Raw genomic sequence first — 12777 nt, forward strand, 5'->3', positions numbered from 1 at the left:
ACAGGGGTCTGGAGCACCGTGCTGGTATAGGTTTAGCCTGCCAGTTAAACAGGGCTGGGTTATTGAGACACCTTCCATTAGTGATCCTGCATCCCACTGTACCCTAAATTTGTCCTGAACAGACTGCTGACACATGGCCACTGTTCATTTGCTGTGGTCACTGCAGCAGAGCAGAGCCACCACATCCCACTTGGGATGGTGTTGTGTAGTGCTGGGCCAGGAAGGGGCTCCATGACTTATGCTCCTGCTCCCAGGCACCCTGTTAGCAGTCTTTCTGGAGAGGGAAGGGAACACACCTCTCTGTGGAGTGGGCAGGTTGAAACCAGGCAGTAATATTTGATCATTTTCTGCAGCACATGGATATAGAAAGGTTGGGATTAAGAGGCAGTATATTTCAAAAGAAATTAGCTAGCAAGACATGCATGTTTAACATTTATGGTTTGGAGATTAAGACGTCAGGCTGGAACTAGGGATATCTGGGTTAAATCCCAGCTCTGTCAAAGACTTCTCAGAACATGCTGGGCAGGTCATGTAAGGCAATACTTTCAGAAAGGACTCAGGATTTGGGAGCTTAAATCCAATTGACTTCCAGTAAATGCCTAAGTGTTTAAGGACAGGATTCACAAAAAATGTTGAGGCGTTCTGATGCTCAGCATTGCGGCATCAGCTAGTGTGCACCACAGACCTGGGGCAGAGCAGTGTGTGCTTTGCGAAGACACTTCAGCATGTGAGGACGCCTGTGGGTGACACGTGGGGACTCCTGGAAAGTGTGAGTTTGTGCTGGGCTCATGGTGGCTGTGCACCTCCTACAATGGCACTCTGGGCTTAATGATGGTCTCTAGGTGCAACCTCAGTGCAAATACATACTAATAAGTGTCTAAGTAGATAGGCCCTTTAAGAGCTTTTATATCAGCTCCCTGAGGTGTGAATACTAATACTAACAATCGTGAAAAGATCTTGCATGTTTAGAATAAAACATGCTTCATTCTTTAGAATGAAACAGTCAGGGCTGTGTTTCTAGCCCACGAAGCACAATGACAGATTCGTTTGCTGGTTGAGCACATGCCCGATGGGGAGCTGGCTGTGCAGAACGCCAGCGAGGGCAACCACTGCGTGCAGGGACACTGCTCACCTGTGCGGCTGTAAACCTGTAGCTTTGAAAGAGCAGCCCAAAAGTTCCTTTCCTCTCTTTTAAACCTTTATTAAATCTGTCTAGAAACAATGCTTGTTTCATCTCCTGCCAGGATTACAGATGGTAACAGCCCGTTTGGTTAGGCCCTTCAAGACCAGCTGTGGCCTGAAAGAAGCTTGAGTTCCTTAAGTACCATGTCAAGTGGGCTCCGAGATTGTCCCAGACCTTTTCTGGCTAATTATCCATCCTGGAAATGATGGTTAGAGTTTTTGTTAAGGGTGCTTATTAGCTGGGTGCTTGTGAGCAGTAAGAGCCTGCAGCCCACTCCAAGAACTCCCAGCCTGCATGAAATGGGCACAGCCGCCTTCCCTTGGGAAGGACCCTGCTCTCCGGCAAGCAGTGGGGGAGCCTGGCTCACCTCTTCTCTGCTTCCATCTCATACAGCCTCTTGCTCACTTTCGCCTGTCTGGGACACACAGCCTGCATCAGAGGCACTAGCTGCCTCCAGCGAGCTGCAAAAGGACAATTTCATAATGAATGAGGGTGATTTGCTAAGTGGGGGGTCCTGGAGCTCAGCCGTAATTGTGCTGCTGCTTTATCTCGGCCTCACACCTGCTCATGTAATGGCCTGGCTGCGATCTGCTCCCTCCCCCCAGTGCACGCTCTACCCTTCTGCTCCTGGAGGAGCCATCAATTCTCTGGCCGTGTTGCAGTCCCTCGCCTTGCTGCCCTCGCCTGCAGCCTGTGGGCACGCACAAATTCCCCCCTGAATTGCAGCAGGGCCACTGGGCTGGCTCTGGCGGACATGACTGCTAACCTGCCTTTCATGTCCTAAATAGCAAGTTTTTAAATGAAATCCTTCTACCCAAAAGAACTCCTAGAGACAGCTTTCTTCAAGTGATGTTTCCTTAGAAAACTTAGTCACGCAAGAATATTGTATATATTATTCCTGCCAGAGGGAATATGTGCAGCTTTTTTTTTTTTTTCCCTCTTCATGCATTCAGTGCTGGTGAAAATCGCTGGATTGACACTGTAGGCAATTAAAAGCTTTTGAAATCTAGAGCAGATGGAGTTTTATCCAATTTATATGTGGTCTTACTATAAATGTACCTTACTGGATTCAGGCCAGTGAACTCCCAATTCTGTGCTTTATCCTTTGGAGGATGTTATCACCCTTATGACAGTTAGACTGGTAATATTGGCTGCTACTCTGTAGAGGGTGCATCCCTTTAACATGAGGATGCAGGGCAGTGAGAGAGGTGAAGAAAGCCCCAGCTTGACCTCATGTGGCAAATTCTCGGTTTGAATTTTTTCCTTCCTTAAGGGATCTTGTAGCCCAACATGCTCTTGGCCACCTGAAGTAGCTTCCCTTTAGCAGGTCCTCTCTTCAGCTGATAGACAAACTTCACATAAAGGTAAAAGTCCCTGTGTCTGGAACACATGTTCCCTGAGCCATCTGTCATCATGTAGTTTCTTCTTTCTTCATACTAATCTGAAACAAGAATCTCAAAATCCAGAAATGGGAAAGAAAAGAGGGCAGAGGAGAAAGAGAGAAAAACCTTTTTTCTCTAGAGACACAAATGTCAATAGGTTTGAATTATGGACCTGCTGTAATTAAAAAACACATAACTAGTTGTTTTTAAATGCAGTTGTTTTACTTAATTGATTTTGCCGCCAGGACCAAAGGGAATTAAATAAATAAATAAAATGCACCTTCCTAGTGAATTACTGGAGGCAGCTGAGTCTCTGTTGGAATCTAATTACTGCAAATGCTCCAGTTTGTTGCTAGCAATAGCTTTCTGTGGAAGGGGCTGGGAGAGAAGGGGTAGGGTGGTGTGGGAGGGGGCTCATTCCCTGGCAGCTGCAGGAGGGAACAGGCTGCTCCTTGTATAGTATTTCTTCCTTGTCAGCAAAAAGAATATTCGTTTAAGGCTTTGCATGAAGACTTTGCTTAGAAGGTCTTTATTCATATTTAATTACTAGCTCACTGCAGCTCCCATCTTTAATCATGTTTTAAAAAGCAGGTTATAAAAATGCACTGACATTCTTTCTTTTTTGTTACTGCATAAATTACAGGCTTCTCAACTGCTCACCTGAAATCAGTCCAGCCCATGGGAAGGGTGGAACAGGTTCCCTTTGCTGACTTCTGGATATCTCAGAGCTTGTCTGCACCTTGCTCTACAGAGCAGGATGGAAACCCTTGACCAACGTTACATGAGCTAGCTCTGTGCTTGAAGCCTCGTAACCATGTCAGCAGACCCTCTGAGCTAATTAATTGTGTGAAGGGGCCTGGCCAGTCAGGCAGGCTGATCTCACACTACCACGGTAATAGTGTTCCCAGTAATAGTGTTCTTGGTAATAGTGTGCCCGGTGCTGCACAGAGGGTCTCTAGCAGGGTGCTGTGTTATGCAGGGCAGACGGGCCTTTGCCCATCTCCTGTTGCCTTACCCATGTCTGTCTAGGTTTTTGCTTCCTGGACATTTCACCGGTGAAGCTACTTCTTCTACTAACTTCCTTATAGACTAGTCCTGAGTTTCATACCCAGAGCTGCTAATACTTTTCTGTCCTGCCCACATAGTGCTTTGCTGTCCCCACCTGGTGCTTTTTCTGAGCTGAGAGCACCAGTTGCTTTTATTGGAAACATGAGACAGTCCATCACATGAAACACATTTTCAGGCCAAGTCTTCAGATGTGCAAACTGCAATTTTTGTCCCCCTGCCCTGGATCCAGCCCTTACCACTGCTCCTGGTCATGTACTGGCTTTCACCGCAGAAGCTAGGTCATGCTGCTGTAATGTGTGGGGATATGTATTGTCAGGTTGATGGTGGGTAGTATTAAATATCTGCAAAAGAATTACATGTAAAGGGACAGCTGTTGGCTTCTGTACCCAGTAACAGCCAAGGATGCTGACCATAATCGCACCAACTTGTTTTCAGGACAGCCTGAAGAGGAGTCCCTGATCGCTCTGTATCCTAGATGAAATGTGCTGCTGGGGTTCTGCCACAGGTTTCCATAAGTAGAGTATCTCCAGGGCACTTCCATGCTTGGCAGGCTTCACTGGCAGGGGCTCAGGCAGCGAACAAAGGAAGGATGAAAGGGCTGAGCCTGCTCAGCTTTGGCATATGCTGTCTCTGGCCTGTGGATAGGGCTTTCCTTAGGATAGTCTCTGGTACTCTAAGCTGATGCATCTTTCTCTTTTCCTGGCAGATAAAAGAGCTCTTCGTAAGTTTTGAAGACACTCCCTTGGGAGCAGCATCGCTAGCCCAGGTGCACAAGGCAGTGCTGCAGGATGGAAGAACAGTGGCAGTGAAAATCCAGCACCCAAAGGTCCAAGCTCAGAGTTCCAAGGATATTTTGCTCATGGAGGTAAAACTACCTGTTAACTTTGACTTACAGAACAATTGCTGTTGAAGCGTGTGGTGGCCGCATTCACCTGTGGTGTAAGCAGGTGTAACACCACTATCCTGTAGCTTTGAAACCTCTGCAGAGGCAAATGCTGTCTTATGGGAATAATACAGAAAGTTGGTGAGGATTGCAGTGAAGGCAATTGTGTGGATGGAGAGACTGAACAAGAGGGTAAGAGTGAAGGAGGGCAGAAGGAGAAAACAGGTAAACATTAATGACATCAGAGTAAGTCCATATGAAATTTAAAAACTAAAGAATGAGTCCTGAAGTCTCTCTTCAGCCTGCGTGCTGTTAACTGGTGGATTAAACTGGTCTCAGTTCCCCTTGCAGTCAGGGCTTTGTGACCAAGGAAAAATCATTCTCCATGATTAGCGTGTTTTTTTTTTCAGTTAAATTCCAGTGTGGATTCAACAGTGGCTGAAGTTGCTGTGATTCAGTTCTGTTTCTTGATCAGCAGCTTAAAAAAATGCTGATCTGATTCATGCTGGAAACATGGAGAGGGTCACCTAACAGGAGCAGAGACACAAATGAGGGATTCAGCTGGGAAAAAAGTTTCTGTCTCCCATTCCTCTCTTGAGTGGTGGGTACCACTCATGTTCCCAGTGCAATACTGTAGCTTCTCTCAAACTTCTAAGTCTTCTCTCAAACTTCTAAGTCTAGCCCACTGAAGACAGGAACTGGAGAAAAGCTGTGGCACTGTGCTGCGTTGTAATAGTCAAAGACACCAATGGTATGGTAGGGAACAGGAAATGGAGACAGCACTGAGGTGGAGGAGAGGGGAAGGATTAGGTCTCTAAATGGTAACGCTAAAGCTTTAGCTCTCCTAGTAAGCCTGGATCTGTGTGCAATAATGTGCACATCCATTGGCAGACAGGTATGTCCGTGAGACTAAAGAGGGGAAGATAAGCTGAAGAGGTCTGATAAGTGTTTAGAGGGTACTGCTGATGCAGTACCTCCATCACAGGAGATCAGGAATCAAAGATCCTACCAGCACCCTCTCAGAGGAGCACATAACTAAATCTTCTTTAGGCAGCTAAAACACCCTGCTTTGAGCAATCCTGGCTAGTCTGCAAAGAAGCACAGCTGGTTCCAACTGGAGCACATTGGTTTGCAGCTGAATATTTATTTTGAACTAGCAGTGAAATAAATTTTTGGGTTCAGTAAAGGTATCCCAGTAAGATGGAATATGTCTGTTCCAGTGCTGGTCAGAGAACAAAAAACTGATCTGGCTTTGGGTCCAGCTGTAGATTTGGATTTGATTCAGGTCCTCTCCAGGACTTACTGCAGTGGTTTGCCCAATGAGTTTGCTTTTGTGAGTCATCACGTGCACAGCAGTTCTCAGAGGTCTTATGGCATCCTTCACTCCTGCCCAGGACAGGATGGCTGAAACTAAGCAATCAAGGAAGAAGGATGTGCAAGGTCATGAAAAACTGTGAGACCAGGACAATAAGAGGATTGTGAATGAATGAGCCAAGGCCTAGATCCACCTTGGGACATTTGTCCTTTTAACAGTGCTATCACAGGAAAAATCCACCCTCACACTATGTTACTGTGATTGCTGGTTATACTGGCATAGACATTTAAATAATTTAAAAATGATTCCTGTCTTTTCTGGTTTTAGACTAATCCTCCTAGGAAACTTGAAACTAAAGCAGTGTATTTCCTTTCGGCAATTTAGTACTGTCCTTCCTCTACAGACAGTCTAGTTTGTCGTCCTTGAGATCTGTTGTGTACACACAGCTATGGGAAAGTAGCTCACAACATGACACATGCTGTCTTGTTTTTAGAGGGTCTCTTGTATCATGTTGGCTTACATACATCATCATATCCTTGTATGGGACTATTTTTGTCTGGCACTAAAAGCCAGATTATGTGCACTGAGGTTCTGGTCGTTTAAGAATCAGACAGACATTGCAGCTAGGTAGGAGGTTGATTTAAATATTGATGGAGACGGTCTTATGTAGAGACTGATGGGAAGAAATCTGAATGGGAAAAGCTAGGTGGAAAATTCCCAAATTCACTTGAGGTTTCATAGCATCAGTGCTGCCTCTTTAAAAATCAGTACAGCATCTGATAAATCCAGAGAGAGATACCTCACTGCTCTTCTTATATCAGTACTTATTTCAAGACAATATGTTAGACAGATGTCAGAAAAGGGACAGGCCAAATACTTGTTAAGTATGTCCCTGCTGATGGTCAAGTTGGCAAATTGATTCAAAAGATTGATTCAAAAGACCATTTAAAGAAAGCACAAAACAATGCATTCATTTTCTCACATCAAGCACCAATGAAGTAATCCTGCAGCCACCTATAAAGTTTATGTACACAGTCATGAAGATCGCTGGTTACATTTCATTTGGGTGATGTAAATTTGAAAGGATTTATGCCTCTAGATATAGCAGTAGAAAAATCATTCAATAATGTCTGGAACCTGGTGATTACATTTTTAAAGGAACATTGAGTTTGGAACTGACATTTAGATAAGAGAAGTAGAGACAGGTGGAGAACAAACGTTTTCACACAGCTGAACAGGAGCAGTGATGGTTCATAAATTTATTTTTTGTCATAAATTTCAATGATAGCAGCTTTCCGTGTGTGCTTTAAATGTTCTTCCTGCAGAGCAGGAATTCCCTCCTCAATGGCGGAAACCTAGGAAGGGAAACTGTCCAGGAACACACACTGACAAATTTTATTTTCAGATGGCTCTACAGGACAAGTAAGATAAAGACAGCAAAGCGGATTGCATTTTTATGTTTTATTATTGTTTTATGATTCAAGTAGTTAAAAAAAACCCAAACAAATTATTTTCCTTAAGATGTGGTCCAAATTTTCAGCTTGTGTAAATTTGTGACACCGGTTGAGAAACTGGCCCTTCATTTGAACAGAAAGCATGCTTGGCTGCGGTGCAGCTTTGGTTATGCCGTTCGATCGCATTATCTTCATTTCATTCAGGAAGGACTGCCCATCCCTCGCCCCTCAAATGTTGCTGTAAGCAAACGTTTCCAGGAACTTTTCAGCTGGGCTGAATACCTAATCCCTTTAAGAAGAAGAGGATGTCGGGTGGTGGTTATATGATACTTAGAAAATACCACCATCAGCGTTGCTGAGCGTGGCTGTGACTGATGCTGAAGACCAACTCGCCCTCTGACCCCCACCAGAAGTGTGCTCTAAAGATGTGGAGCCTACTACCGGTATCCAAACTCCACTGTCTTCTCTGAACTGCCTGGTGGATTTTCTGTGCTAGCAAAATTTGTGCTCAGCAGTGAAAGAAGCAACATAGAGGTTACGAGTCTTACTTTAGGTCTTCCTCGTCTGCGTTATCTGAGGGCTGTTCAAATGAAGGCAAACAGTGACTTCTAGAGTTATAGAACTCAGAAGAGAGTTGCTCTTGAGCCATGCTCTAGCCATGTGGTCTCTTCCCCAGGACTTGTTCTCTTATTTCTAGGCAGCAGGCAGCTGGGTTCCCTTTGGTGTCTGTGCCATCATTTAACTCCTAGATGTGCCTATGTGGAAGGGGAAGCCAAAATTTATGTTGCACAACCAAGGTGTGGCAGCAGGTGTTGTGTTATGATACTGTAGGAACCCTACAACCACTTGGGCTGCAGTTTGGGTTCTTTTGTCTGTAAGTTACATGGAACTATCCTATCAAAACAGCACTGTGTGTAGCTGCATGGCTTTGGAGCCAGGATGCAGCTGATAATCTGTTTCCTTATTCTCAGGTTCTCCTCTTGGTTGTGAAGCAGATCTTTCCAGATTTTGAGTTCATGTGGCTGGTGGAAGAAGCTAAGAAGAATCTGCCCTTGGAGCTGGATTTCCTCAATGAAGGCAGAAATGCTGAGAAGGTTGCTCATATGCTCAAGAGCTTTGACTTCCTGAAAGTAAGGGAACACATATTTCCGTGTATGTATGTGCATTAATAGTCTCACTTTATGCATCTTGTGCACATCATTCACTGCCTGGAGGAACCATACAGAGGGAGAATGGAGTTCAATCCCTTTGTGTTGTTCATCCTAGACTGCTCTGCTGATATGGACCAGAAACCACTCTGAGACATGCTTCCTCCTTGTGTGTTTCCTACTGTAGGCACCGTATATTGGATGAGGAGTGGTGGTTTGGGGCCAGCAGTCTCTGGAACCTGCTACTCATTTCCCCACACACTGTTTCTGAACTTGTCCAGAGACCTGTGAATTTGCCATTCTTTGCTGAGCCATCTGATGGTACCTTTTCCTGGGCTTTACCTCAACTGAGGGCAAGAAATGGACATAAACCAGGAAAGCTAGACTGAAGCTGATGATGTCAAGTAGGATTTGGTACACTGCATATCTCAGGAGGAAGCATGTTTGTACAAATTTTTCCTGCTACAAAAAAGTAAATTCTCACACTGGAGTTGAGCATACATCCTGCATACGCATGCCTTCATGTTCCCTTCATACACAAACTCAGCTGCACCCATATTGTGCTCTTCCCCACAGATGCTCTTACTCCACCTCTCCTGGTACACGCTGATTGAGGTCACTGACAAATGCCTCAAGTAAAATCAGACATGTACACATCCCTTTCTTTGCAGACATACGTTCACATCGTCAAAGTCACACGTGCACAAATCTTTTGCTGACATACAAGAGGCACAAACCTCCACTGTGTGCATTCTGGAAGTACACAAGCGTGGTCAAGCACACATAGTGCTGTGGGCGCAGTCACTGATGTAACTGCGTTTGCACGTACACAAAGGCAGCAAAAAGTGTGCTGTCCTTTGAACCCCCTGCATACACAGATCAGAATGAGGTTTTCACCTCCTGTTTATGCCAAAGTCCCAAGATGAAGGTGACAGATGTCTGAAATGAGGTGAGTTTTGTTAGACTTTACAGGCTGATGCATCCATTTTCTCCTTGCTTCCTCCATGCAAGGGCTATAATTCCTTGTCACCTGACTCTGGGTTCGGGGAAGTCCTTTTGAAGCCCAGTGGCAGCAGTGGCCTTCCCACAGACACAGGGAGCTAAAAGCCACCAGGGCTACAGAAGGCCAAAGGCCAATGATTTTGCTGAGTGGGCGCTTATCAGAAGTGATGCACCTTGGAGAGCTGTATCTGTTGCAGCTGTAACTAGGATACTGTGAAGTAAATCCCCATGGAGACGGCCAATCACCTCCTCACTGGGTTAAGGAGCTATCATGGTATCAATATGTGTAACAATAACAAATGGCTTGAGATGGCTAAATAATGGATCCTCTGGTCTGACCTGCCAATTCAGAGACGTGTTCATCACCCAAAGGCAACCGAAGAACTGGGCTCCTGTATCATTAATTTTCCTAAACACGCTAGAAAGCTGAGAAGTAGATTTTGTGCTGTGAACCTGTTTAAGCTTTTAAAGCCAGAGATAAATTGTTTCCATGCGCTAGCATTACAGCCAAACATCTGTGAGTAATTAAAAAATCACTGAAGAATTTGGCTGTGAGTGAGAGAGGCATCTCCGAGAGCATGGATAGTGCTTTACAAGCCCATTGACTTGCCACTGTAAATCTTGAGACAAGAATGAGTGTCATCTGAAATGATTTTAGGCAGCAGGAATCAGTGAGCTAGATGGGCTGGGGACTGTGCGTTTTGGAGCTGGTTTGCTTTCTCACCAATCTAACTGCAAAGAATGGACATCCTCATAAGCTGGGAAAGCTGCGAGTAACCGAATCCTCCTTGCCCATAGTGGATCCCTGGCATCAAAGTCTACGCAAGTTTAACATGGAAGGTATGCCAGGAGTGTTGAACAGTGGGACTGAGGGACATTGGAATCGCTCAGCAAAGGAGTCTTTGTTCTAAAGCGGCATACACGTGGTAAGGTAGAAGTGGGCGACATTGGGAAAATGGTCTATCTAGGACAGAAACAGTGGGGGAGGCAGACAGTTTGTGAGGGACTGAGACGCTGTCAGTCGTTACAAGCAGAGTATGAAACAAATGCTCCTTGTTCAGGAGTTAGGATGAGCTACAGTGTCCTGGCTGGTTCCCCTGGCTTTGGTTGCACTAGATGGACAAAACTGCTTACCTCTTCTGTCTTGCCCCAAGGTGCTGGACCCTTGCAGTGTGTGAGTCCTGAGTCCATGGCCGAGTCAGGCAGGTGAGAAGAGGGGCCTGCACAGCTGGCTCTATCTTTTCAGGGTCCAATATGTGTCTCTCTGTACTGAGGCACATTAATGGGAATGGGTGGAGCTCCCTCATACCTTCGGTAAAATGTGCCTGTGTGGCTTCACCCATGTGCAAAGGCAAATCTGAACAGGTTGGAATATTGGTCAGCACAATGACTTGAGGAATATCCAAAGGGAACTTCAGCAAAAGGGCTCTTGACCGTAGGGACTTCATCATGGAAAGAATTCGGCTGGAGAGAGGCTGGAAAAGGGGGGGAGTGAGCCTGAGCGATGCCTGCGTCACTGCCTCCCTGGGTGACACCAGGCCTCTTACTGATACCTCACTCAGCTTGATTTACTGCAGATTGAATGAAAAGTGCTTTGACATTTTACACTTGTTACTGTGTCACATTGGCAATAAGATAGTTAAGGGTCTCTCAGGATTTCTGTGACAAGCCCCTTATTTGTGACACTTGATTTTTCTCCCAGTTCCATCGCAGATGGCCTAAGTATGCAGGGTTTGTCAGCTCAAAGGCGTTTGTGTTCCGAGGGGCACTGCACAGATACAATTTATGACGATGGCTTATCATTTTTAGAGCTGCGTAAGTGGGCCCTGTGCGTAGCAAACGAGAGGCAGTTCCTGTCTAAAGGAGCTGAGCGGATGATTCAGAAACTTGCAATAGTTACTTGCTAAACAGCCCAGCTAGGGGAGCTGCAGAGCAGGTAGGAAAGCTCTCAGACATCAGTGGGAGTGGGAGGTGGTCAAAATCTTGTAGATCGTGGCCAGAAATGTTGCACAAGGACAGATCCTGCTGCCACTGAATTGGTGTGTTGTCCTTGCACACGTTGCTGCTGTCCTGGGGAAGAGGCCGGTAGATAGGTTTACCTCCCTTGTTCTCAGGAAAGAAACCAGTCCTCACTTCAGCCTCTTCTATTTTTACTCCTTTTCTGGGTTGTGTGTGATATATTCTCCATGCTTTCCTGGCCAATTGTTTGACCTAACCCATCTGTTCCTGTTTCAGGTCCCCAGGATCTACTGGGAGCTCTCAACAAGGCGCGTCCTTCTCATGGAGTTCATGGAAGGGGGACAGGTGAACGACAGGGCCTACATGGAGAGGAATGGCATCAATGTCAATGAGGTAGTTTCTCAGCTATCTCTGAATTGGGCATGGTGAGCAATGCGAAACTGATGTTGACATCAACCGACGTTGATGCAAAACGGAGGCTAACAGGAAAGGAGGAGGCAGAAAAGGGAGCACAAACATGTGTGAACAGAGCAATCAATCTGAGAGATTTCAGTTCTTGTGATTCTGGGAAAAGTACATATAACCCCTTTGGGGGAACGCTTTCCTGTAGGCTGCACAGCTAGAGAGATCTTCAAGGAGACGAGTAGTGAAAGATGACCATGCTTTTTTGTATTAGGACAAGGGGTAATGGCTTTAAACTGAAAGAGGATAGATTTAAATTAGATCTAAGGAAGAAATTCTTCACTCTGAGGGTGGTGAGGCATGGGAATAGGTTGCACAGAGAATCTGTGAATGCCCCATCTCCGGAAGTATTCAAGGCCAGGTTGGATGGGGCTTTGAGCAACCTGGTTTAGTGGAAGGTGTCACTGCCCATGGCAGGGAGGTTGAGACTAGATGATCTTTAAGGTCTCTTCCAATCCAAACCATTCTATGATTCTATGACATATACTCATAGTTTGTTCCAAGGTGGCAGTTCTTGTTATCCTAAAGGAACAACTTCAGCTTCTGATTCTTGATGTCTCTCTTCTTTCCTTCCCCTTCTTCTGCGTTAACTTTCTCCTAAACAAATGCATGGGTAGCTTTCATGTACCGACAGCTATCACCTTGTGCAGGTGATATAAATCATAGGTTTTATATGATCACAGTAATTAGAGGTATGGAGCCTCAGCCATGGTGCTTTGCATAAGATTCTGACATGGGTTGTTTTCTTCTGCTTTCCAAAACCTCTCTTTTCCTTCCACATGCAACAGTTTCTTCTTTGCTTCCTGGTCTTATACTGTGTAGTTTTGCAGTACTTCATTAAACAGTTGCCAGATTTCGTCCCTACAGAGAGGCTACATTTCCCTAATGAGTGATGTAGTTTGTATGTGTGGCATGAAGTTG

At 45.4% G+C, this 12777-nt stretch overlaps 1 protein-coding gene across 1 annotated transcript in view; it reads left to right on the top strand.

Annotated features, from left to right (window-relative positions):
* The window catches only part of ADCK1 (aarF domain containing kinase 1), a 91292-nt gene that overhangs the window by 61204 nt on the left and 17311 nt on the right, over positions 1–12777 (top strand). Inside the window, exons 5-7 of the mRNA XM_086614173.1 lie at positions 4340–4498; positions 8257–8415; positions 11671–11787. Coding sequence (XP_086470299.1) covers positions 4340–4498; positions 8257–8415; positions 11671–11787 — 435 coding nt within the window. The remainder of the gene's footprint in view (positions 1–4339; positions 4499–8256; positions 8416–11670; positions 11788–12777) is intronic.

This window comes from Tauraco erythrolophus, chromosome 6, assembly GCF_009769465.1.
Source record: "Tauraco erythrolophus isolate bTauEry1 chromosome 6, bTauEry1.pri, whole genome shotgun sequence".
Taxonomy (NCBI): Eukaryota; Metazoa; Chordata; class Aves; order Musophagiformes; family Musophagidae; genus Tauraco; species Tauraco erythrolophus.